The following is a 26,304-nucleotide window of genomic DNA, read 5'->3' as shown; positions in this document are numbered from 1 at the left end:
TTTTTATGTTTTTTTTAAATGTAACCATTTTTGAAAAGGTTAATTTTTACACGACTTTTTTATTTAATAAATATATTTAAAAATTAATATTATTTTTGAAAAATAATAAAATTTTATTTTTAAACGTAAAATTATTATTTAAAAAAATAATAATAATTTAAATATTTTAAAACATATTTATTTAATATGATATAATGTTAAAAATGAGTGAGTGGACGGTGGGACCCATGAATAATGAGTATTAATGTTAAAAGGGATGTGAGTGAAAGAAGGATGTTGTTATAATGAGTATATGGTAGTGAGCCCCATACTTTTTGATAATATGATGAGTGTTATAATATCATAGCATTATGAATGCTCTAATAAATTATGTACTAAAACTTCTAAATAAATAAAATTTTATTATATTACTTAAATTGAACAACTTTTCATTATATTTTATTTTCTATCACTTGATTATATAATTATTAAGTAATTACATAATCAAATTATACTGGAGCTAAATACGTTTTTAGAGTTTTGTTTTTAGATTTTAAAAGTTAGATTATAGTATTATGTATAAAATTTTTTTTACAATATTTTTTTTTATATATCCACGAGATATATGGTATAAGACCATTCATATCAGTTTTCCTATCTAAAATGCATAATTTAGGGTAAAAAAGTTACTTTATTAAATTTGGATATCCACTTTTTAATACATCATATATCAACTTCCTTATTTCTTCTCTCTCCTCTATAATGTTTAGGGAATGGAATCCATTCCCTAAATTTAGAGAAGTACTGTTTATAAATGCATAATTTAGGGAATTGATAGGGTAGCTGATACAAAGATTTTTTAGCTGCCTTATCCAAAATTTAAAATAAAATCTTTAAATAGGATACCTGATATGGATGCTCTTAATAGGATACCCTCCTCTATATATATATCTTATGCCGTACCTCCTTTGCACACATAAATTTCTTTTTAGTTTGAATTTTCTGTATGCTTAACATCTAAACCTAATGACAAAATCCCAAATAACACAGCCGTAAACTAAAAATAAATCTTAAATGCACTGGTCCGCAGCACAGGTCCGGACTTTTGGTCCGCGCATGAGTATAGAGTCCGTGGAGAAGGAGAGGCTCCCAGAGAGGTCTCTGCAAAACCCTACTGCCAACCCGCACCTCCGCTGGCGTATTCACCGGTTAAAATCTAGCTTGAATCTGCCATGATCTGCGCCAGTAAGCTTCCCGCTGATCCTCTCTCCACTTCAAAGTCCCACGGGTTCTGTTCTTTCTACTCCTCTTCAATCTGGATTCTAATCATACCTCCTCCCTCCTTTCTTTGTAGTCTCCGGCGAAGTGCCGGTGGAACCGGTAGTTTCCAATAAATCGGGACATCTCTTTGAAAGGCGATTGATCGAACACCACATTGCGGTAACCGATCTCTAAATCTTTATTGTTTTAACTTTCTTTCACTGAGGTGGAATCGCTTAAGATTCGACGCTCTGTAAATTATATCCTACTTCGTCTCTTATCTTGCTGTTACATGACTTAAAGTTTGTTTTTTTTAAAAAAAATTTGGCTTTTTTGCTTCATCTGTACGATCTTTAGAGTCATGGGAAATGCCCCGTCACCAAGGAGGAGCTCACCATGGACGATCTCGTTGTTGTGAAGATAAATAAAGTGCGTCGTTCTATTCTCATTTCTCTCACTGTTTTTTGTTGTTTATTGTTGTTATGTGACACCTGGAGCACAATACTCACTAGGAAAGCCAGATAGAGAAAACCAAGACTTTTAAGCAGTCTGACTGAAAAAAAAATTGACCACTCTTTAGCTAGCTTGTGGGTTCATTTGGGTACATTTAGTGCATGGTACTCCAGAAACATCATTTCACAATGTGATTTATTAGACATCTAGATTTACTTGTCTGAATTGACCGTGCAAGGGGAATTTAACTTTCCTTTTTCTGGAGATGCTAAATAAAAGAAGTGGGAAGGAAAGTTTATCATCCCATTTTCTCTAATTTCTGTTTTCTAGCTCATTTTTCTATTCAATTCCCACAGTCTTCTCCCATGGTTTCCTTCCCTATGGTTTATCCCTAGTACTCACTGTGTGTCATATAGATACTTGACTATCTATCCAATATAACAAGACAATGAATGAGTCTTTTATTGGGTAGCATCAAACAACAATTAAACACTAATTCAATTGTTCAACATCAGTTTGATGAGTCAAATACCTACCTAATGCAGCTATAACTTCAAGAAAGGTTAAGTTAATTGTCAAATACAATATGGAATACTGCAATTTCCTTGTCAAATTGTTTCAAGACAACCCCTTTGTCTGAAATGCACTGTTCCTAGCCTTCTTGATATATCTTAGAAAGGATACAATGTTGATATTGAGACATTGCTAGTGTTCTTCCATATCTTGCCTGATAATTCTTCTTTGATTAGTTTTTTTCTAATAATGATCGGTCTTGTGTTCACCCATTTTTCAAAGGATTTGATGTATATAAAAATACATTTAGGTCTGTTTTGTTTAGTCAAGGAGTTTCACAACCCACCATGCAATATTGATTCTTTGTCTATGCTGACAGTTGATCTTCATTAAAACTGCAATTTTTGTTCTCATAGTTATGTTGTTTTCTTGCTATTCATGACAAAAATAATTTTTGTATAAACTAATTGTGGCATTAAGCCATTGCTACTAGAGGTAAACCTACTGTTATGTTGATTAATTAACTCGCTGAGATCCTGGGACCACCATTCATCATTTGTTCCTCGCACTAGCTCATGCTCTTTTAGTCTTTTTTGTTACTGCAGTTAATCATGCCAACTAGTTTTCCTGTTGTTATACCAAATTTATTATTTCTTGTACTCAATGACAAGCTAAAATAGTTTTGACATGATATTATGGTACACTCTTGTCTTTCCCGGTTTAGAAGTTCTTACATATATTCTAGGAATTGGAATTTCTACTATCTATGCAATTTCTTCAAAAATACTTGAGGTAGCCTATCTGAGACATCAGTCATTAGCCTGATCAAACAGAGTTCATTTTTTAATTTTTTGCAAACTAACATATTAATGCTGCTGAATACATCCTAGCTTCTCTACTAATTATTGTACTTAAACTTAGCTGCGGGAGGGTTATTGTTGGTGAAGTACAACTATTCTGATTTTTGTCCTCAAGAACCACCTAGGAAATAACTAATTATGGAGTGTTAAAATTTTCTTTTATTTTTGAAAATCTAAAGTAGCTGGGCAGAAGATGCGAGTTGCAGAGATGAGAATGTTAAAGTGGATGTGTGGACATATGAGGATGGACATAATAAGAAATGAGAGCATTAGAGAGAAAGTTGGAGTTGCATCTATTGAGGGAAAACTCCAAGAGACACATTTAACATGGTACGGGCATGTACTTAGTCAACCAATAAATGCTCCAGTTAGACGATGTGAAACTATAACAAACACACATATCAAACGAGGAAGAGGAAGACAAAAAAAGACTTGGTTAGTAACAATAAAATAAGATAAAATTTATTTAAGTATAGATGATGATATAGTAGGAGATAAAGCTCAATGGCGTAAAATGATCCATATGGCCGACCCCACTTAGTGGGATAAAGCTTGGTTGTTATTGTTGTTGTTGTTGTTGTGCTGTGCAAATCGTAAGATTACTTTGCAGAGATATCCATTTCTAGGACCATTAGATTTGCTGGAAGTTCAATTGCTAATTTAGCGTGAGATTATTTAGGATAAAAGTTGTGTGATTTGAAGTACAAAGTCAAAGAGGCAATCTTTTGTGATGTTTTCTAAAATCAGTTTTCGGTATTTAAATGTGCATTTCCACTAAACATCGTACAGAACAAACTATATGCATAAGCACTTTTGTTTTAGAATGGTTTGAGTAGAATTAGTTTATTAAGTAGACATGTTTAGACATTTTTGTTTCTTTCTTTTATTTTGTTACATATTTTTTTTTACTCTTCTCAAACTATTTCTGTGGTAGGTGGTGAAACCAAGAACTCTGCAGGCTGCTAGCATCCCTGGACTTCTAGGAATGTTTCATAGCGTGTGTATCCTGAATCCTTTGGTGCCCATGGGGATTATGCTATTTTGATTAATCATGTTTTAACTATCTGATTGTGATTACTGATAATTTTCTTGAGTTCGATCTAGTTGCATAGTGAGAACACAAATCCTTATTGCAAGATAATGTAACAAGAACAAGAGAGTTTAGGGTTCCTTTTAAAGGCTCAGCTATGACTCAACGTTGGAAATAAATCTATTCCTGAACAATTGATAAACAGACAATCAATTTCGGAAATAACTTAATCAAACTTGTACCTATTTTCTAAATTTCAAACAAAATTATAATTTAAATTACTATAAACAAAATAATCTTACAACCTTAAAAATTAAAACTTACAAATTTCAAATTTTCTAATTTAAGGTTCACTATTATTCCCATTGAGTAGGAATATTAATACAACATGAATGAGTTGTTGATTAGGGGCATCATTTCCAATAAATAAAGAATATTAATATGACATCAATGAGACTTGAGCTTCATGGAGCATAATCTCTTTATTATCTGCTTCGTTCGTCAATATATGTTTTGGATGTTCCTTCTAATGAGTGAGAAATAAATACATCTTCATTATTCTTATATTTGTTGAGAAATTGAACTTTGACTTATTGTTTTTGTCTTTCTATTAGGTCTCCCCATTCAATGAATAAAAAAAATTATAACTAATCACAAGGTGAAAATGTTGTTTACATCTCTATAGATTATAGTAGCCATGGGTGTGGAAGTGATAATGTTAAGGAGGAGAATCCTGGCATCAAGACTAAAGAAGCATGACTAACATATGTGAACCTAGTCTTGTACTAGATTGATCAGCTCTACATTGGATTCTAAATTTGCCTTGTACATTATATTCTGCAATAAATGCTGGACTGGATTCATAGTCTTGCACCAAATCAAATGGTGGGGATTGCAACTCAACAACATTTTTTAATTGCTGCTGGTCTGAGAGAAGGTTGTGGTTCAGTGTTCATTCCGCAACAGGCTTGCTGTAGGTAAGGGGCATGACTTTGGCTGGCTTTTCCCTGCTGGGCTGTGGATTTGTTGCTTGAAAGTGGAGATGAATATTAGATGTTGAATTGAAACACGTGAAAGAAAGGAGGAAGAGGTTTGCTCCCGTTTTTGATGGTGTCAATGTCAACAGAGAGAAGCTGCCACTGGTTCATGGATGCTAGCAGGTGATCAGGTGAAGGCAGATGCTTGAGTTGGGGATTCTGGAACTAAGAAGATCAGAAGGAGTTCATGAGATGGAGGATTTGATGGTGGATAGAGGGTTGTAGTGAGCCTGGGCTTAGTGGAATTAAGGAAATTTACAGAGAGATGAAGGCAGAGTGCATTGGCATCACATGTGGAGGAGGCGGTCATGAGCAGAGGCAACGACCTTTGGCAGAGAACCACACACAGGAGGGCACATGTTCCATTGCACTGAACTTCTTCTTGCGTTGTGGATGATTTTTGTAGATCAAGGGGATTGGTTATTGATGGTTATCAGGTGCATAGTTTATTAGTGGAATTAGGGATTGAGATTTTGTGATGGCAAATTATTGGAGCAAAAGGTGATAACGCTCATCCCAAGCAACCCAGTATCGCCGGCCCTTCGGCTACATACAGGCAGATAAATCACGGAGGGCATTTTGCGTACAATGGCCCTTCACATAGGGCAGGTTAGACACCCAACGGAACATTTTTGTACCTGCTGGGAATTGACCCAAAGATCTATTGGAGCAATCACCATGTAGTTACCAATTGTGCTAATCCGTGGGGAGCCATGGTGAATTGTTATGTTGCATTTGGATGTCGGTGTATACCTCAAAGAGATAGGAGAAGGTGGTTTTATGGACAATGTCTTGGTAAGCTTGAGAAATCTTCGATCATAGGGAGATGTTGAATGAGGAAAACACTATGGAAATGAGGTAGACACAATGGATGGTGGTTTGTTACAAGCAGTTGGCAATGCAGTGGAAGTCATAGGGGTTGCTGAGATGTGGTGGTGGAATGAAGGAGGTAGAGGATTTCATGTTTGCAAATGGGAAGAGGCAGAAGATTGAATTGAAGAAATGACAAGTTTGAAACAAACCCGCGAGAGCTGCATCCGGAGAAGAGATGGCATCGGAAGTTTTGTTAGTTGCAGCTTTTTGGTGGAGGTGTCATTGAGCTGAGATGGAGGACGTGTAGAGGTGATACGGTTGGTCAATGTTGGGTTGTATGTGGCTTTTGTCGGTTGATGGATGTAGTGAGAGTGCTGAGAGAAGGGGTTGTAAGCAGATCGGATGTGAGCATTGGGTATGGTAGTGGTGAGGTAGATAGGAATGAATAACATGAAGAGCTAAAGGATTGTGGATTGCAGCGGAAAGCATAAGGAGTTTAGGAGAAAGATGGCTGTACGGTTGAAGAAAAACCTAACACTCTCCTATCGTTGGGTTCTACGTGAGGTGGTGAGAGTTGCAGTAGGCAACCAACAGCTGCATGATGGGCACTTGGCTAGCAAATTGGTGGACAACAAAAGGAGACAATAGGGTTGAACATGTGAGGGGGAATTAAAATGGAGTGTTGTAGAGGAAGGCGAGGTCTTAGCATCGAATAAGGAATACGGCTTTGATGCCAAAGAACCTATAATCTCCCATAGAAAAAAATCTCACAACTCAAAATTCAAATTGCCATTGATTAGAAGATAATGGAAGAAGAGGGTGTTGGTGGTCCCATTTATAGGCCTAACTATGATTTAATCTTAGAATTACACCTATCTCTACAAATTTCATAAACTAATAATCAATTTCTGAAATAACTTAGTAGATTTAATACATTCTCTGAATGACTTATTCCTGAAAATAATAATGAAAATTAACTAATTTTCCATGACAGTAAAAAATATCTTACAACCTATAAAAAAATTAGACTTGCTGAATTAAAATTTTCAAATTTAATTTTTACTAGTTTAAACCACATCATTATTACTTGGTTATGTAAAAAACATAAAAAATAATCATCTGAAGTTGTCTATACTATATGAAAAGCAATGTTCCCTATGTCACATTTTTTTCAATATTTTTTAATAAAGTTTAGGTTTCCATTTGTGATACTAAACATTTCAAATATGGCTTTAATTTTAGTTTTAATTGCAACATTTGATTTGGACAGTAACATCAAGTTTGTTAATTATCAATGGCATTAATTATTATTGCATGCAAGCATATACATGATGATTCCAAATTCACTTTTTCTTTGTCTCTTTCTCAATTTAAATCCCACTAGTTGATCTGAATTATTATTCTCAATTTAAATCCCACTAATTTCATCTAAATTATTTAATTATTCCACACTGAAATATATTCTTGTATATTGACTTCATACTACGTCTAGAAATTTATGTCTCATTAATTTCATCTAAAATTTATTTTCATTTATTTTTTCATACTCAGATATAAATTAAATTTGAAAAGAAAACTATAATAAGAGTTGGCATTTCTACTTGATTCTATTTACACTTTATGATTATGTATAACTATCTACAATTTAGTATTATTTATTTTTGATGTACTTTAGTATTTTAATACTTTAACTTTGTTGGATTTGTATAACAATCATTCAACACACGGGCATACCACTTGCTTCAACTGTTGAATTTGTGTAGTCTGTCTTTGCTCTATTCATTCAGTTGGTGTGTGTAATCCATTTTCTTCTTTAATCATTCACTACATCAGATACCTATTCGTCCTCAATGAACAGAGTTTTTGTTTTTTTTCTTCTGAATAGGAATGGGATGCTTTGATGCTATCCAATTTTGCACTGGAGCAACAGTTGTACACAGCCAGGCAAGAGCTGAGTCATGCCTTGTATCAGGTATGAAAAATTCCCAAGAAGGAATATTTTTTGGTTGTTAATTGGCCACTTTTTATGTCTGAAAATTTTCTTCCTTGTTTTTACCTTTTGGTGCATTTGCACGATCCCTACTGATGATGATCTTCAATTAAATTATTTACTTTTTTTTCATTAGAGCTTATTGTGCATAAGGTTGAAAGAACATTAAACTTGATTTGTTTTCTCATTGAAACTATATTTTTAATTTGTTTCCTCAAATTTCTTGCTATCCTATTTGTGTGATGCATATGCACAGTCTAGAAGCCAGTGATGAACATAGAAAGTGTTTATGCTTTTGTTGTTTAGTTTGGCAAGGTGTCAAGCTGGGTTATTTATGGATCCATCTTTCTTCTAGGACCCTTGAGTGCTTTCTTTCTCTCTTAGTTATTGCATGCTGATGTAATCAGCGCTTCAGGGTGACGCCCCACTCTATCATTCTTTCTTATTTTCCTCTAGGGCCATTAAATGCTTTCCTTTTCAAGCAATTATTATTGTGTGCTGACACAATCACCGCTTTGAGGATGAGCCCACTCAAGTGTGGCAAAAAAGGCGATTTGCTCGCCCCCAGCGCCCCCGCCAACCCGTCCCTAGGCCAACACGGAGGAGATAAATCACGGGTGGCTACTAGCCATTAGTTCAAATGGCCAAGACATGGGGGAGGTTATGCTCGGTCACGCCGAGTTTCGACCCCAAGACCTCATGTGGCAACATCCCATATCTTAACCATCGCACCGCCCCGAGGGGACGAGGATGAGCCCACTCAAGAAATTAGTTTATGTTGTTGGTACCCCAAGGTTGTTTTGATGTGAGCAAACAAGTTAGCTTAGGTCCCGTTGTGATTAATCCTGTGTCTAAGTGTGTAGGAACTTAGGAGCACAGGATATCGAGCAAAAGACGCAGCTAGCTAGAAGGACGGCACGAGGAGAGAGCCGACGGGCTCGGTGCGTCTGAGGGACGAGGTGCTACTGAAGAGTATGCGGGCGGACGAGAAGGAGGCGCGCGGCGTTTCCGAGGGACGAGAAGCTAGGAGCGGAAGCTTGCTCGAGAAGGTCGGAAGTTGGGTTCGGGTGAATTCTATTCCGGATGGCCGAGATCACCTAAGCAAGAGGAATCGGAGTGGAAGATTCAGACTGAGGCGAGCGAAATCGGAGCAGAATGCTCGGATTGAAAAAGCCAACTTGGTTGACTTTCCTGGTCCGGGCTCGGAATTGAATTTTATCCGGATCGCGTTTGACCACGATCCGTTGCGAAGGGGATAAAATTTTATCTCCCTCTAGGCGCCTGGAACCCTTCCAGGCGCCCCGAGCAAGACTATATAAGCAGTCTTGCTCCCAAAGTTAAACAACGAGAAATACAAAGAAACAACACTTGTGCGCTTTAGTTTTTGTTTAGCTTCTTTTCTGTGCGTTCATTGTTGTAAGAGACTTCTCCGCCTGAAGGAGATTCTTAGTGCGATTCAACTTCCTTGGATTAACAACCTCCCCGTTTGTAATCAAGTAAATTTGCTGAGCTTCGTCTTTTTAGTTTCTTTATTATTCTTATGCAAGTGTTATTTTAAATTATAAGTCTGAGGAAGGTTCTTTTTGTTTTGATTTGTGCAGGGTCCTAACAAATGGTATCAGAGCAAGGACGTTTCAGGAGGACTAATCGTCGATCGAAGCATCGAATCAATGGTCGGACCGAGCATATATCCACCGTAGTTCGAGAGGGAGTTCGTGAGCTGGAAAAAGAAAATGAAGGTATTCTTTAAAACCGACTTTGAATTACTTTTAATAATGAAATTCAGTTTTGTAGCATCCGAAGGAAAGGAAGAATACCAATGGACGAAGGAGCAGGCCGATTTCGTGGCAAATGGTAAAAAAGAGTTCCATCTGAGCGTCTTACCGCCACAAGAAGTCAACCGGATCGGTACCTACGACTCAGCAAAGGAACTTTGAGAGAAGTTTCTTGAGTTACACGAAGGGACGTCCGAAGCCAAGCTCGCGAGACGAGATCTGCTAAAGAATCAGTTACGCAACATAAAATTGGAAGAAGAAGAAACCGTTGCACATCTTCACTCGAGAATGAAGGAACTAATCATCAGACTCATGAATCTCGGAGAAAAGGTAAGCAACCGAGATTCGCTAAGGTACGCGCTTAATGTATTTCCTAGATCTATTGAGTGGACATCATTAGTAGATGTTTACTATATTTCTAAAGATTTAGATTCTATTACTTTAAAAGAAATGTTTTCAACATTTGAAGTCCATGAAACGGGATGTGCATATCCAAAGAAGGAGCCGAAGCACAACGTTGCCTTTAAGGCAAGGATGGATGAACGAGATTCAGAATCCTCTCTAGACGACGACGAAATTGTAATGATAGTAAGATAATTTAAAAATTTATTTAAATCTAGAAAAACTAACCAGCTGCAGGGTAGAAAGAAAAGAATAATCAGATGCTACCACTGCAATGAAGAAGGACACGTTAAAGACAACTGCCCTACGTTAAAGATCAAGGATAAGGACAAAGGGAAGAACAAGAAGCCTGCCCAATTCAACAAGTACAAGATGCTAAAAGCGACGTGGGATAAAACGTCGTCCGAATTAGAAGTTGAAGCTGTTGCCAGACTTGCGTTAATGGCAAGTCATCAAGACAACGAAAACGAAGCAAGCTTGCCCGAAATGAGCATCGAGAGCATTGATGAAGGGGGAGCGAAAGAAGCAACAGTTCAGGGGAAGCTACGGATAACGAGATCGACAAGATAAGTCAGGTACGATCTCTTCCTCTTGATAAGTTGTTTAAATTTGTTAAGTTATTATATAAAGATCGTTGCAAATTAGAAAAAGAAAACAAAGAATTAAAATTAATTCTAGCCAAATCCTGCCCATTAGAAGATTTTGAAAAATTAAAATTGGAAAAATGATAAACTGAAGACACAAGTAGAAAACTTGAAACACCATAGATGTTTACTGTTCAAACTCAAAATTTTAAAAGATTAAGTTGGTATCTTAGATTTCACAGGGGTCAAATTAGAAAAATTTTCAAAAGTTATGTGCCCCTAAAATTTCTGATTAGGAATGAACCAATATTGGGTTCCAAAAATTTATATAAATTAAAAAGTTTAATTGGACTTAGGATTTTCAGCGAGAAAATTAAATGTTTGAATTTCCTTAAGAGGTTTTGTCTAGACAGTGGTTGTTGCTCCAAAATCAAGAAGGCCTAGTGCCTCGCCATAGCCTGGAAGCCAATTAATGAAATAAAATGTTTAATTGACTAACTGATAAAACATTTAATTGTAATTAAATAATGTTTTAAATAGTTACTCAAATTTTTTTTTTTGGTGTTTTTAACTTAGAATTTTTTTTAAAAGACTTAAAGTTTATTTTGGCGCAACGGTAAAGTTGTTGCTATATGACCAAAAGGTCACAGGTTTGAATCCTGGAAACAACCTCTTGCAAAAAACAGGGTAAGACTGTGTACAATGAATCCTTCCTCGGGGCCCCGCATGGCGGGAGCTTCGTGCATCGGGCTGCCCTTTTTTTCTTTTACTTAAAGTTTGTTTTGGAAGTATCAGCTTTACTTTACCAAAATTATTTCTACAAAATTAGTTTTTGCAAACTTAGGAAATTATTGATTTTTTTTTTAGTGATATCAAAAATATTTTTTACTTCGAAATTTTTTTCTAAAATTCTTGCAATTTTTTTTAAGTGCTATCAAAATTATTTTTTAAAATTTTCAAAAACTTGATAAAATTTTCAAAATGTTGAAAATCATTTTTTTAACTAAAAATTTCCTATTTTTAAAAAAATTTACCATTAGATTTCTTTTGGTACTCTATTTTTTATGTGATCAAAGGGAGAGAAGGGAAGATTAAATGTAGGGGGAGGTAGTTTTAATTTTCTTAAATTTTGCACTTTAATTGCAAATTTATTGCTTTTACTTTATGTTAGTTTATCCTAATTTAACTTGGGTTCACATCAAAAAGGACGAGATTGTTAGTACCCAGAGTTGTTTGATGTGGTCAAACAACTTAGGTTAGGTTCTCTTGTGTTTAATCCTATGTCTAAGTGTGCAAGAACTTAGGAGCACAGAATATCAAGCAAAAGACGCAGCTAGCGAGAAGGACGACACGGGGAGATAGCCGATGGGTTCGGTGCGTCTGAGGGATGAGGTGCTGTGGAAGAGTATGCAGGTGGGCGAGAAGGAGGTACTCGACGTTTCCGAGGGACAAGAAGCCAGGGGTGGAAGCTTGCTCGAGAAGGCCGGAAGTTGGGTTCGGGTGAGCCCTATTCCGGATGGCCGAGATCACCCAAGCAAGAGGAATGGGAGCGGAAGACTCAGACCGAGGCGAGTGAAACTGGAGCGGAAGGCCAGGACTGAAAAATTTGATCCGGGCGTCCGGAATCGAATTTGATCCGGGCGTCCGGAATCGAATTTTATCCGGATCGCGTTTGACTGCGATCTATTGCGAAGGGGATAAAATTTTATCCCCTCCAGGCGCCTGGAATCCTTCCAGGCGTCCCGATTAAGGCTATATAAGCAGCCTTGCTCTCAAAGCTAAACAACAACGAGAAATACAAAGAAACAACACTTGTGCGCTTTAGTTCTTGTTTAGCTTCTTTTCTATGCATTTCTTGCTGTAAGAGGCTTCTCCGCATGAAGGAGATTCTTAGTACGATTCAATTTTCTTGGATTAACAACCTCCCCGGTTGTAACCAAGTAAATCTGCTAAGCCTTGTCTTTTTAGTTTCTTTATTATTCTTATGCAAGTGTTATTTTAAGTTATAAGTCCGAGGAAGGTTCTTTTTGTTTTGATTCGAAGGGTTCTAATACATGTGACTATCTATCCATTTATTGGAGTGCTTTTCTTTCCTGTAGTATTGCATGTAAATTTGATCAACACTAAGGAAGGAACCTACTTCGGAGATTAGTTTCTGATATCTCTTTTTCATCCTCTCTTTACACTCTCTCTCATTGATGTGCTAGATGGTGAGGTTGAAGGGAACAACTCCTGTGTTCAACTATCTCTAGAACTTTGCTGAATGAGGTCAAAGAGACAATTGATTGGGTGCTCCATTAGCTCTCTTTCGCCTGTATGCAAATAGTTTGTTTCTTGTCTCACTATTTCTGTGTAGTTTACTTTGAGTTATATAAGAAGCTGGCCATAGATAATATCTATACTTCAGATTGAAGGTGAGTGTTAGAGGAGTTAAATTAATAGGGTAATTGGTCTCGTGGATCCCATTTTAATAGTTGCAGATTTAAGGTTTAACATGAGTCTATATATAACCTATAATGGTTATCTTGACATAATGAAGCATTACAATGTTTTCTTATCCCAAAGTTCTATAATATTTGAGACAGCATATCTTCTTTTCTTCTTAGATGCTATTTAATCTACCTGTTGTATTTTCTTGTTTTCAGTCACCAATTAGCCATATATTAATATATAATTGGATGCCATGGTTCCACTATTAAGAGGACCATCTTAGTAAACAGCGTTATTCCCAGATGTTACTGATTACCAAGTTTAGGAACAAGATACCAGTGCAATTCTTAAGAAGATCATATTGACTTGCAACTTTGTCTAACAACTTCTAATATTTGTTTAAAGATCTGGCCAAGATGCTCATCAGAGTTATGGCTAAAACTTCCGGAGATTGAATTGAAACAAATTTGATTTTATCAGCAAGAGTGATTACATTTTTGTTACCAGTTTGCTACAATGTTTACAAGAAGGCTTGAGTCCCAACTATTTGGGGTCAGCTACATAGATTTGATCCTGCCACTGAATCCTATTTAAGGTGAATATACATATCTTCTGAATCATTTTTGAAACAACCTCAACTTCTAACCTTTAAAAGAAATACTAGAGGAATTTTTTTTTGGCTACTATTCGCACAGCACAATTCATCGAAAATTTCCGGAATAAATTTCTCACGATAAAAAATCAAGCATTTCGATCTAGTACCATAAAAATCCAAAGTGAAACAATCTCTGAACATTCAAGTAGCAAGTAAGCATTTAAAAGAACAGAATAAGAATTTAATTAAAGTTCTAAAAAAAACATTAAAACCTTGCAACGTACTAAAAAGAATCCAGCAATTCAATTCACAAGGAAATGTCATAATTTCAACTTTCCTAGCAACCAGAAATATTCAGGAAAAACTTTCTAAGAATTCTGAAATAATGTCAAACATCAAACTTTACTTAAAAGCCTAACTGAACTAATCTCAGGAAAAATCTGGCTAGCAAAGAACTCAAATCAAATCCTTTCTTTCAATATTTCATGAAACTTTATTTTGCAGAATAAACATAAACTGAAAGGCCATCGGGTGTGCACTGCCTGGTACGAGTTTGCTCATCCATCAAGTTCCTCCATCTCCTCATTACCTGTACCATATGGATCTAAAGATCCAGTAAGTTCTCCACGTGCATTGCAATATACTTTTAAGAAAATTTACCTTAAACATTTAACTTTAAACTAATGAACATAAACTTCAACATCACATCACTCTCAAGACATTTTAGGCAAGTTTAGATCTTTGAATGTGACACTTTACCTCAACTTCTGATCATTTGGCCAAACTTTTACCGTAGTACTAGGTTTGGTAGTGTTCACCGGTATTCTCTAAGCCGGATTCGACAACCCCTTTTCACCTCTGGTTTGGTAAGAATTCCGGTATCCTCTAAGCCGGACTCCTTATCCTTAATTTGCCACAGACAATTCACATTGCTCAAAACTTTTACCTTTTGTGCATCAAACATTCTTTAAAAAAATAATTTTATTACCTTTTCCATAAGAAAATTAAAAGCTGCCGAAGTTTCAGAGACGTTGCCTCATCACCCTCGATCCCACAAAGCCATCAAATCACTTCCATTCACCTCTAGACGTACCCGTCAAGACCCTAACTCTAAATTCCTCAACCTAGGACCTTAAACCTCGACTCAAGACTCCCTTTTGACACTTCTTGATGCTGTCCCAGCCCTGCACGCATCCTCTCAACCCAAGCAAAATGCACAAAGCTTGAACGAAGGTAATTCATCGCGCAATCATTCACCTAACCTTCGGCTTGCAACCTCTCGACTCAACCAGCGTTCAACACCCTTCCTGACTCGAACCACTACCCAACCAGGCCCTACTTGACCCCTTGGACTCACGGCTAGACCCCTGGAACGAGCCCTCACATCAGACCACAACCTCTCAGCCCCAACTGCGGCTGATCATTCCTTGCACAGCCCAACCCGCGGCCACCTCCCTTCACATGACCCTCAACCTGACGCAGCCTTCAACCCAACACAACCCCAACCCTCTTCCTCGACACCTCAACATCTCAACAGCCCTTTTGACACCCCACGAACATCCATAAGGCAGCAGAATTCTCTCGAAAATCCAGCATCACAAATTTTCAATCAATAGCAACAAAAAGGGTCGTTAAAACTTCATCAAAACATCGCAAAAATTGAAAAATGTAAGCGACATCAATAATTCATATTCATAACATCAAAACATGCATAATATGATCCATATAGTGCAGAAAATAAAGTTTGAAATCTTGCCTTAGCGTTTTAACGTGCAAAAACCCAAGCAAAGCGTAAGAAAGCGACGGGAGACAATCGAGAAAGCTTTTCTTCCAAAATCCCTCAATCTTACACAATTTTGGAGATGAAATAGCAGAGGGATGGTGGCTAAGAACCCTAGGATAGGAGATGAAATTTTCCAAAAACTCCTCATGAAACTAGACTAGGATTATTTGTTTATTAAAGTTTAGTTTAGACCCGTTAATTCAATAGTTAAAATATTAATTATTCAGGCTTGATAATAAACAATACATATTTAATGAAATTGAGACTTTAAACATGAAATGTTCAAAACTTTAAAGGCAAATGCTTTAAAAAGAAATCTCAATTACATTACTCGCATTATTATTTTAAATAATTTATTTCATGCAAATTACGTGGATTGGGGGCTTTTTTTTGACACTACAATTTCGGTTATATTATGAGTTGTTATTTTGTGCTAGCTAATTTTCTGATGTTAATGACTTCTAATTAATGTTGTTACAAGATTTATTTGTGATCCCTATTCAATTACTTGACAAGATCGTGTTACAAGTTAATCCAATGCACTGTGCTATAAAATATTGGAGAAGGAAAAAAAAAGAGGGAAGAAAAGAGACCATAGAAGCTCAAATTTGGCCAATTCGAAGGAGTTGAGATTGGGGGCTTTTTTCTTGTGAAGTATTACTGTCAAATGCTATGCGTTCTAGTTTGGCTAAATCAGTCTTTCACCGCTAAATTTAATTATCTTTAGTGGTGGTAATTTTATGGTGAACATAAATGTCTAAGTTCTGCGCAAGTGCCTAATTTCTGTTATGTAGCCATACCAGGATACCTCTCTAAAGATCAACTTATGGATTGCATCCATCTTTCTTTTCTTTATTGTTTTTGTTTCTCAATTATTTATCTTCTCTGTGAATAAACCCAATCTGAAGTTAATTTCCATTGTTTTTGTTTGGATTCTGAAGCTCTAAATGGTAATGTTGTCCACTCTATTCAAAAATGTTCCTTTGTCTTCCCTGCAACCACATATCTACCCATGAGACCTGTGTAAAATTAGACATTGACTGTTTTTAATCTTGGCTATTTCTTTTTTTGTGGTTTATATTATTTAATCACTCTTAGGATAGACAACTTGTTCTGTACTAACTGCATCATGCTCCAGCATGATGCTGCATGCCGTGTTATAGCAAGACTGAAGAAGGAAAGAGATGATGCAAGAATGCTTTTGGCTCAGGCAGAGAGGATAGAAGCCAATAATGCAATTGCTATCAGTGATCGCAAAAGAGGTCCAGAGCCTGCTAAATTCTACATGTTAAACTACACATTTATAACTAAAACTTATTTCCATTTTGTATGACCATGCAGCTGCAGTGGATGAGTTAGGTCCTGACCAGAAGAGAATTCGTCCTGGTATTAATCCTATTATCATTGCAGAACTTACTGAATGTAATACTTTGCTTTCTGGACAACGGAAAAAGCGCCAGGTAATTTCCCTCTTTTTTATGATAGATCTGCTTATTGTCTTTTGTGCACTATTTGTTGTTGAAAAGAACCAACAATATACCCAATAAGTTATCAACCCTGTTATATGTATATATATTTGTTTAGAGTATGGAAAACATTTCTATAATCATATTTTGTAGTGATCAGTCATTCTGGAATCTCGAACTTGCATCTTATTCTTGCTTTATAATATGTTAGATTCCAACAACACTGGTTCATGTTGATACGCTGGACAGATACACTCAGGTCGCTAGTCATCCCCTTCACAAGTCTAACAAGCCAGGCATTCTTGCTCTAGATATCGATGCTTCCAAGGTAGGATGTTCTAATTGTTATCTGTGATCATGTTTCTCTTTGAGGATGGCCATCTACATTAATCTGAAGATTCTTTTAATTGTAATTTGAGCCAAACTCCTTTATATTTATTTAAACTCAAGAATTCAATACAGCCGTTTCAAAGGGTAGGGCACTAAATGGTTAATTTTATGCTTCTTTATTTTTCAGTTGACATGTTTGTGATATTGCGCCCCTATAACCTTTAAAAATATGAGTTATATATATGTGCAGCAGTTTATGTATATAAATATAAATTGGAATCTTTCCTAATTGCCCAATTTTTTTGAATAAATGGTTAACCAATCAACTTTAACAATTGTTGATTCATTAAATGGTTAAAGTACTTGACTGACCATCTACCTACATAGCAATGCATGTTCATGAAACTATCTACATGTTTATTGTTATACTAACACCAGCTATTTATAACTAACAGGATGTAATTGCTACTGGAGGTATAGATTCAACTGGAGTTCTTTTCAATAGGACATCAGGTCAAATCTCATCAACACTCACTGGTCACTCAAAGAAGGTATTTGCCTCTACCCATAACTTTTCTGTTAATAATTATCTTCTTTTTTTGATTCTTTTATGAGTCTATACTTCTTTTCATAATTTAGGTTACCACTATCAAATTTGTGCTCGGTGATGAACTGGTTATAACTGGATCAGGTGATAAGGTTAGTGGGTTCGACGTACGTTTGTTTTCATTTATAACATGATTCATTATTAATGATTCTTGTTTATTGCTGGATGTAAATATTAGTTCCCTTTCCTGCAGGGCTAGATGGATATGTTTTTTCTTTAACATTTGCTGTAGTACAACAACCACTTTAACCATTTAATAAGATGATTTTTTTTTATGTTTATTGGGTTTTAACTTGGTTCAAATTAGATATTCAAACATTTCTCTTGGTTATTTTGTACATTAATCTACAAATGATGCTTAGCTCTGGTTTCCTGAAATTAAAATAATAAAAAAATATTTTACAAAGAATTTAGATACTTGTAACATTTGACATTCACATTTACTGGACAACAAGGATGTTTTTAATTAATCGTGCCATTACAAGAATAGATGCTTCAATTACATCGTGCAAAATGGAATGACAAATATGAGGTTGAAGTACTGAGCCGTGCGCAGTCAATATGAGTGGAATTTATTGTTTTGCCACTTAACATGCGAGACAATACCAACACGATGAGTCACATCAACACTTGAGAGAGACAAGAGGATAAGAGAGAGAAAGGGAGAAGGGGATCAAAGGCTAGCAGTAGGCAATGCAACTGTGATGGGTGAGCAAGGTAGAGAAATTGAGGGAGATGAGGAGAGTACATGAGAGAGGTAATGAGTTCTAATCTCCCTAAAACTCCACTAATCTAATTGAACGACTAAACTATGTTATATATAAACTTAGTTCTTGTTTAAACTCACCAAAATAAGTCCAATTGAGCCAAATTTGAATCATAATGTTTGCTCGATGGAATCCACCCAACCAAACATATTAGTTCATTTAAACTTAATTAGTCTAAACTTTTAAAAATAATTTAAGATGTAAAAATTTAAATACAATAAAATTTGGTAAATAATATCAACAAGGATTCTATTTCATGTTTCAACTTTTGTGATATCACAACGAGGATTCTATTTAAAGTTTCAACTTCTATGATGAAAGAGATGTGTGAGCAAACAATGAGAGAGCTAGGGCTTGACAAAATTGTGGAGCTCCTCCTCTTGGTTTTGGTTCAAGCAGCTAGGGTTCAATTAAAAAATCTATTTGATTAAGTTGAGAAAACAATTTATTTTTTCTCACTATTTTTTAATTAATTATATGAGAATTTTATTAAAGATATACAATGATTGCAATAGGTGTGCACTCCTTGTCATAGGTGTCCATTGATGGTTAGGAAAAGCTATATTCACTTTTATATTTTTTCCAAATTCAAATTTATTTTTATTGAAAAATTTTGAATTCCAATTTTTTAAATTTGATTCGGTCAGTTAGATTTAAGGTTTATGTTTTTCATATTTTTTATAAATATTAAATTAAATAAAATTTAGGGTTTAGGGAAAAACAACAATCAAATTTTTAGTCCACTAAGTGAGATCGGCTATATAGATCTGCTTAGACCATTGGGCTCGATCCTTTACTATATCTTCATCTATATTTAAATAAAATTTATCCTCTTTTATCATTGCTAATTAAGTCCTTTTTTGTTTCCCTCTTTCTTAATTAATGTGCATATTTTTCATGGTCTCACATCGCCTAACTGACATTTGTTGGCCACCTAAGTACGTATTCATATCATCAAAGCATCTCTTAAAATTTTCCCTTCATGAGTGCAACCCTAATATTTCTTTAATCTCGTATCTTATTTTGTCTATCCTCATATGTCCGTATATGTACCTTAATATTGTCATATACTCTCATCTTCTAACATTCAATTCCCTATGTCTAACTACCATTTCGTAAAATTTTCCTTTTAGCTTTAGAGGTATCTTATAATCACAAAGAACTATTGACGCCTTACTCCATTTCAACTATTCTGTTTGTATCTTATGTAAAACATTTCTATCAACCCCTTTATCCTTTTACAAAAATAATTCTAGATATTTTAAGCTCACTTACAAGTAACTTGTCTATCTTGACAATTGTCTTGTTACGCCTACCACTGCTAAACTTAAATTTCATAAATTGTCTTTATGGGACTTAAAACCTCTTACTTCCAAGGTTTTCCCTCAAGATTCGAGCTTAACATTTATTCATTCACATGCCACATCGACTAAAATGGTAACATTTGCAAATAATATGCACTATGTCTTGGATGTGTCTAGTGAGTTCATCCATTACTAGTATAAAATGATAAGGATTTAGAGTTGATTCATGATGTAACTCTATAAAATATTTTGATTAATTTGTTTGAAATCTTCACTCTTGTTATTACATCCTCATACATATCTTTAATCATTTCAATATACACTACGCTAACACCTTGTATTTTTAGATTTCTCTACATTATTTCCTTTGGAACTCTGTCATAAGGTCAATTAATCTATCGTCGACCTTTCAAGTTGGAGTCCATTGATTTTTAGTTACCTTGGTCTTCTTCCTTATTTTACTCTTTCACAAAGTTTTATGATATGACTCATTAGCTTAATGCCCTTATAGTTTTCATAATTTTGTAGGTCTCCTTTACTTTCATAGAAGAACTAAAGTACTTACGGTCTAACCTTCTACCCATCAGACATTTTCTTTGTTTCAATGTCTGGTTGACCTACTTCCCTAAACACTTTCATACGTGTATTGGAATATTATCTAGTCCAATCATTTTTCAATTTTATTTTTCATTTAACGTCTATTCTATTTCTGAAAATATATACTTCTCTTTCCTACTTAAATTTTCTAAGTTAAATTGCTATCTAAATTGATGAAAATTTTACTTCCGTCGCTCCTTTGTTTCCTCATCCTTCACCAATACTTTATGGATTCATCTCTAATGCATTTTATTTGGGTAAGATGCTTTGCTCTATCTCATTTTAACTATTCTATAATGCCCCGTTTCCTTTTTTGTATCAAGTTGTCGGTACAAGCATTTGAAAGCTTCATTTTTAGCTTCACTTATTGCTTTCTTGGTCTCTTTTTTAGTTATTGGATATTTTGTAAAAATTTCTTTGTTCTTACAAGTACACACTAACTTATAGGCTCATTTTTTCATCACTTTTAGTTGTACTTCCTTATTCCACCATCAAAGTTCTTTGTTTGGTTGTGTCCGTCCTCTTAATTCACCGAGTAGGCTCTTAACCACCATTTTCGAATTTGATGTCATCTTATCACATATTGTATTAAAGTCGCTATATATTTCTCTTAATACTTGTGCTCTACCCTCTTTAAAGATATTTTACTTCTTGCTCTTTAAATTTCACCACTTGATCCTAGGAGCTATGTGCGTTTTTATTATGCTTGAGCGCATATCTAACACTGCTAACCTATATTAGGTAGTTAAGTTTTTTTGAGGGATGATCCAGCAATATTTTATAAATTTTTCTCCCCCTCTTCCTGTCTATAAGAAAGTCAATTTTATGATTTATTGTTATCATTTTTGAACATAATCAAGTATTCTTTTTGAGAAATATATTAGTTATTATAAGTTCATATGCTGTCGTGAAATCCAATATAGCTTTTCATTCTTCATTTTGCGGTTCCAAAGTTATAGCCCCATGCAGCCTATAATATTTCTCATTTCAAACTCTTACATGCCTATTTCATTCCCCTCCTATTAAAATCATCTTGTTTGTCAGAATTTTTTTGTATTACCTCATCTAGATCATCTCAAAATCGAGGTTTAGTGTTTTTATTTAATCCTACTTGTGGTGCGTATATGTTAATTATATTAATAGTTTCTTTTGCTATAACTATCTTAAGAGTTATAATTCTCCCTTTTTAACTATTCTTATTACATCTCTTAACAAATTATTTACAAAAATATCTATTTCATTTATCTTTTTACTCTTTCATGTGTACAATAATTTGAACAATTTTCTATGTCTTTGCCTCCCTTGCTCATTTTTGTCTCTTGTAAATATAAAATATTAATTTTTCTCTTGATCATCATATCAATTACCTTTATTGCTTTGTCAATGAGGGTTCACACGTTCTATGTTTCAAATATAAGACTGTCGGTATTCTTATAATGCCTATTCTTGTCCAACTCTTTCATATTTAATATTATACTCAAATTCTCATAGATATGTAGTGGTCGTTACTAAGACATTAGTTTCCTTTATACGAGCTTAGAACCGACCATGATGGAGTTTATTTGCCATGGGAGGAGTTATAATTTAGTTAAAAATATAATATTTTTCATCTCCACAATTTGAAAATGCTTGAATTCTCATTATAATATTTTTCATCCTCAGTCAAATTAGGAATCAAAATCTGAAAACAAAATGTACCTCTCCTATTATAATGAGAGGACCAAGGAGTCTCCTATTATATCATTGTTTATTTCAGCATTTTAGCTGCAAAAGTTATGACGATTACAAGTGTAAATCATTATGGAATGAAAGAAATATAAAGCTTCTTAGTGGCTAACGAAAAAAAAATAATAATTTAATTGGTTGTAAATATTCTTAACTTTGAACTGAAATGCTTAAATTCATCAATAAATATACACATGGCAATCTAATTAATTATTAAGTAAATTACCAACTATAAATTTTTTAATTAAAAGTAAAAACAGCTTATACTAAATAAAATTAATTATATTATCATTAATAATTCAATTGAATAAGTAGTGAACTCTATCATACAGAAACCATATCCTTACGGTTGGACGTTGAAATTCCCGCACAATTCTAAATTAAACCTTACAGAAAAAAAAATCTTTTTTATTTTAAGAATATGCTTGTATTGTTTATTTCTTAGTTTTAAAATATTGATTTTTTTATTCAAGTGAAATATGTTATTGAAAATTATACTGGCTTTGTAAAAGTTTGCCATATTATATTAATAATATTTGTTCTAGAGTTGCCTGCCCATGAAGTGCATGTTTTTTATTAGGAAGAATGCTGCTACATAAAAGACTAGGCCCTAATACCATCATCCACACTCAGATTTGTCGAGAACTTTATGACACATTATGTAAATCTTAAGAAGTTTCTAGTATTTAGAATTAAATGATTTGCTTTGTTGCCTTAAAATTGCATCAAACAATGATGGCTTTCGTGCATTCATTGTTTAATTGTCTTCCATAAATTAGATTACAGTTGCAGAATATTTGCAGCTGGCTGAATAATGGAAACTGCCTGAAGTTCTGTAATTATTTGTATTTGTTCTCATTGAATTTATTTATGTTCTGTTAGACAGTTCGCATTTGGAGAGGGTCTGAAGATGGAAACTATGATTGTCGTCATGTCCTGAGGGACCACACTGCTGAGGTAGCTCATATTCAGATGCTCTGCCTTCAATGTCTGTAAATTTTTATGTACTAGCAAAAAAAATGAGTTCAACCAGATAAAAAATAATATATTTCAAACATTTAGCAATGGTTTTTGAGAAGGAAAATCATAGCCATATACTAGCATGCAATGCAATTAGCCACTAAACCAAGACTAACCTATACATGCATATAACTAATACCTATCTGATGGAAATAGTAATAAGATTAACTCATAATATTATGAAAGACTCAGGTCACATAGCTTAGCTTCGATAATAAATACACTCCATGTACCATGAATCCAAAGGGGGAAGTCATCTGTGGCATTAAGTGAGATAGCATTTTGCCATTTTTTTAAAAATAGCAAACACTGCAGTTCACCTCTATAAGTTTCTTGAAGTATGTGATAACCACCCAACAATTATCTTTTGGGCAATAATTTCATCAGGTACTCCTTGTTTAGTGATTAAATTTAATATTTAATTAATGCTAAAGTTAACACCTTACTCATTGTCATAACTCTATCCAATTAATCCTTTAGTTTCTGAAATTTGTCTTCTTTGAAGTCCCCATAACAGAAGCTTCGTTTTCATTCTATTCCTGCTAAAGTTTTATCAAGTAGTACAATAGCTGCAAATGACGGACCATGTACTTCTGTACTAATATGCCTAGTTAGGTCGTTTATGAAAAGTAATGATGTGGCAGTTCTTCCTAGCTTCAGTGGCCTCTGCAAATTCCGCATCCTTACATATTTATATTTTCTTGAGTGCTTTCTTGTGATTTAACATACAAATGAATGTGTGATTTCCAGATTTAATTATTAATGATGCTAATTCTTTGTCATTAATTAAATAATTTGGAGTTATTTGATTTTTTGATTAATTCCTTGATCTCTTTATACTTTGTTGCTATTTTCATACTTCATCTTAGCTCTGTAGTTGGATGTTTCAATGTTGCAATAGGTACAAGCTGTCACAGTCCATGCTACGAATAAATACCTTGTGACTGTTTCTATGGATAATACTTGGTGTTTCTATGACCTCTCTACAGGATCCTGCCTTACTCAGGTATTTCTTTCTCATGCTATTTTTTCTTGTGTTCTTTCTTTTGCTCTCTGCTTTCTTTTATTCTATTGTCTTATCTCAAGTTCTCATTCATGTGTACTCTAATTGGTCCTCTTAATATAGATATAACTAGATCCATATGCAGGTTGGCGAAGCTTTGCCAGAGGAGGGCTACACTTCAGCTTCATTTCATCCTGATGGTCTTATTCTAGGTACTGGCACTGCCGGAGCCAAGGTTAAAATTTGGGATGTCAAGTCTCAGGTAGAATTTTGATGATTGATAGTTTATTAGACGACATTAAATAAACATGGGTTCCCCTGCTTACTGCAAATTTATCTTTTTTCAGTCAAATGTTGCAAATTTTGATGGGCATATTGGTTCAGTGACTGCTGTGTCATTTTCTGAGAATGGTTATTTCCTTGCGGTACAATTTCTTTTTAAAGATGGTTTAAACAGCCATATGTTCTCAATGCCTTGCACTGATGTATGTTTTCTTGATTTTGTTCAGACGGCAGCTACAGATGGTGTGAAGCTTTGGGATCTTAGGAAGCTAAAGAACTTCAGATCCTTTTCTCCATATGATTCAAGCACTCCAACAAACTCTGGTGTGTTTTAATACGTGTTGTTGTGAAAGATTTTTAGTTTTTTTTTTTTTTTTGTATATTCAGTTGTACTAACAACTGTCTGGAAGAAGAATTTATAGTTCATGTGTTCATGGTGTCAACTGTCTGCGTTTTGTGGTCTATTCCACATTGATGCATGCACTGGCAATTCCACCAGAGTTCTAGTTTCTGTCATGGGATATAGATACGTTTCAATCATTTTGGGGGTACATGTCTTAGATAAATTTTGTTAAAGAAATATCATGGAACCTGATATCTAGTTGTCTAAGGCAGATATTTGAAAGTATTTTGTTTTATTTCTTGACGACACAATCTTGTTGGTAACCTGAAATTACATGGTTATTGCAGTTGAATTTGACTTCAGTGGGAGTTATCTTGCCATTGCCGGCCCTGATATAAGGTTTGTATAACATTTCTGCCATTAAGGATTTGATATTATCCAATAAACGGAAAAGAAATTACCCATCATACAAGTACCATTTTAGAATCGATTATATGGTGCAACCTCATGTTTAAATATTGGCGGTTGCTGATCTTACAATTTAACATACTCTGTTTTTGCATTCTTCACTTTGTAAATGCAATTTGCAGAGTCTACCAAGTTGCCAATGTGAAGCTGGAATGGAACAACATCAAGACATGGCCTGATTTATCTGGAACAGGTGCAATTTTTTGTTTCTATGCACAACGTGGGTCTACTTATCATTCCTGGTTTACATTGATCATTCGCTTTTTAACTTTTACCCCAGGGAAAGTTACATCCTTAAAGTTTGGAGCTGATGCAAAATACATGGCAGTTGGTTCTATGGACCGAAATCTTCGAATATTTGGACTCCCATGGGATGGATCGCAGCAAATATCCCCGGATCATTGATGAACCAGCCTGGTTTAGCCAGAGTGTTTCTTCACCTTCAGGTGGCACGTGTTAGTGAGTTCGAGCAGTTGAAAAATGGAAACAACATTGTCTGCTCGGCTTGGAAATTCCTGGTTCCAGCATATATTTTTCTGCGAATTCACGATTCTCATTTCAAATGTAAAAGAATGAAGAGTAACTCGTGGATTTTATGTAGATCCATGAATCACCACTCACAGCGCCTCGATTCATATCAATTATTCTTGGAGCACTATAAGTTGAACGATGTGTCAGTAAGGAGAGCTGCCTCTTACGGCGAGTCAAATCATACGGATTTTGGTGTTAACGCTTCTGTCAAGATGAGGTATTTTTTGTAGTATTTTATTGTTCAAATGTAACTGGCACTTTGTCAGCCGTACATGTGCAAACAATGATTTGTCGCACAATGATTAAGCGTATAGAATGTTGATAGTGGAATGGCAAGCTGGACTTGATTTTGTCGGA

At 34.9% G+C, this 26,304-nt stretch overlaps 1 protein-coding gene across 4 annotated transcripts; it reads left to right on the top strand.

Annotated features, from left to right (window-relative positions):
* Window positions 1–1,063: 1,063 nt before the first annotated feature.
* LOC122038509 (pre-mRNA-processing factor 19-like) lies at window positions 1,064–26,304 on the top strand. 4 transcript variants are annotated; one of them, XM_042598289.1, is made up of 18 exons: window positions 1,064–1,224; window positions 1,334–1,419; window positions 1,597–1,668; window positions 4,000–4,062; window positions 7,831–7,917; window positions 16,643–16,766; window positions 16,846–16,964; window positions 17,182–17,298; window positions 17,756–17,851; window positions 17,940–17,999; window positions 23,183–23,257; window positions 24,222–24,326; window positions 24,469–24,585; window positions 24,671–24,748; window positions 24,833–24,929; window positions 25,296–25,347; window positions 25,539–25,609; window positions 25,697–26,304. In XM_042598289.1, exons 1-18 carry the CDS (start codon window positions 1,212–1,214, stop codon window positions 25,819–25,821), a joined length of 1,557 nt encoding a protein of 518 aa, XP_042454223.1. In that variant the 5' UTR covers window positions 1,064–1,211; the 3' UTR covers window positions 25,822–26,304. The 4 variants fall into 4 exon arrangements, with proteins under 4 accessions (XP_042454223.1, XP_042454224.1, XP_042454227.1 ...); XM_042598290.1 differs by lacking the exons at window positions 1,064–1,224; window positions 1,334–1,419; window positions 1,597–1,668; window positions 4,000–4,062; window positions 7,831–7,917 and adding exons at window positions 9,642–10,040; window positions 10,180–10,687; window positions 12,904–13,010; XM_042598293.1 differs by lacking the exons at window positions 1,064–1,224; window positions 1,334–1,419; window positions 1,597–1,668; window positions 4,000–4,062; window positions 7,831–7,917 and adding an exon at window positions 9,642–10,040.

Source organism: Zingiber officinale, chromosome 1A (genome assembly GCF_018446385.1).
Source record: "Zingiber officinale cultivar Zhangliang chromosome 1A, Zo_v1.1, whole genome shotgun sequence".
Taxonomy (NCBI): Eukaryota; Viridiplantae; Streptophyta; class Magnoliopsida; order Zingiberales; family Zingiberaceae; genus Zingiber; species Zingiber officinale.
Note: the sequence above shows the minus strand (reverse complement) of the source record. Positions and strands in the feature narration are given on the sequence as shown.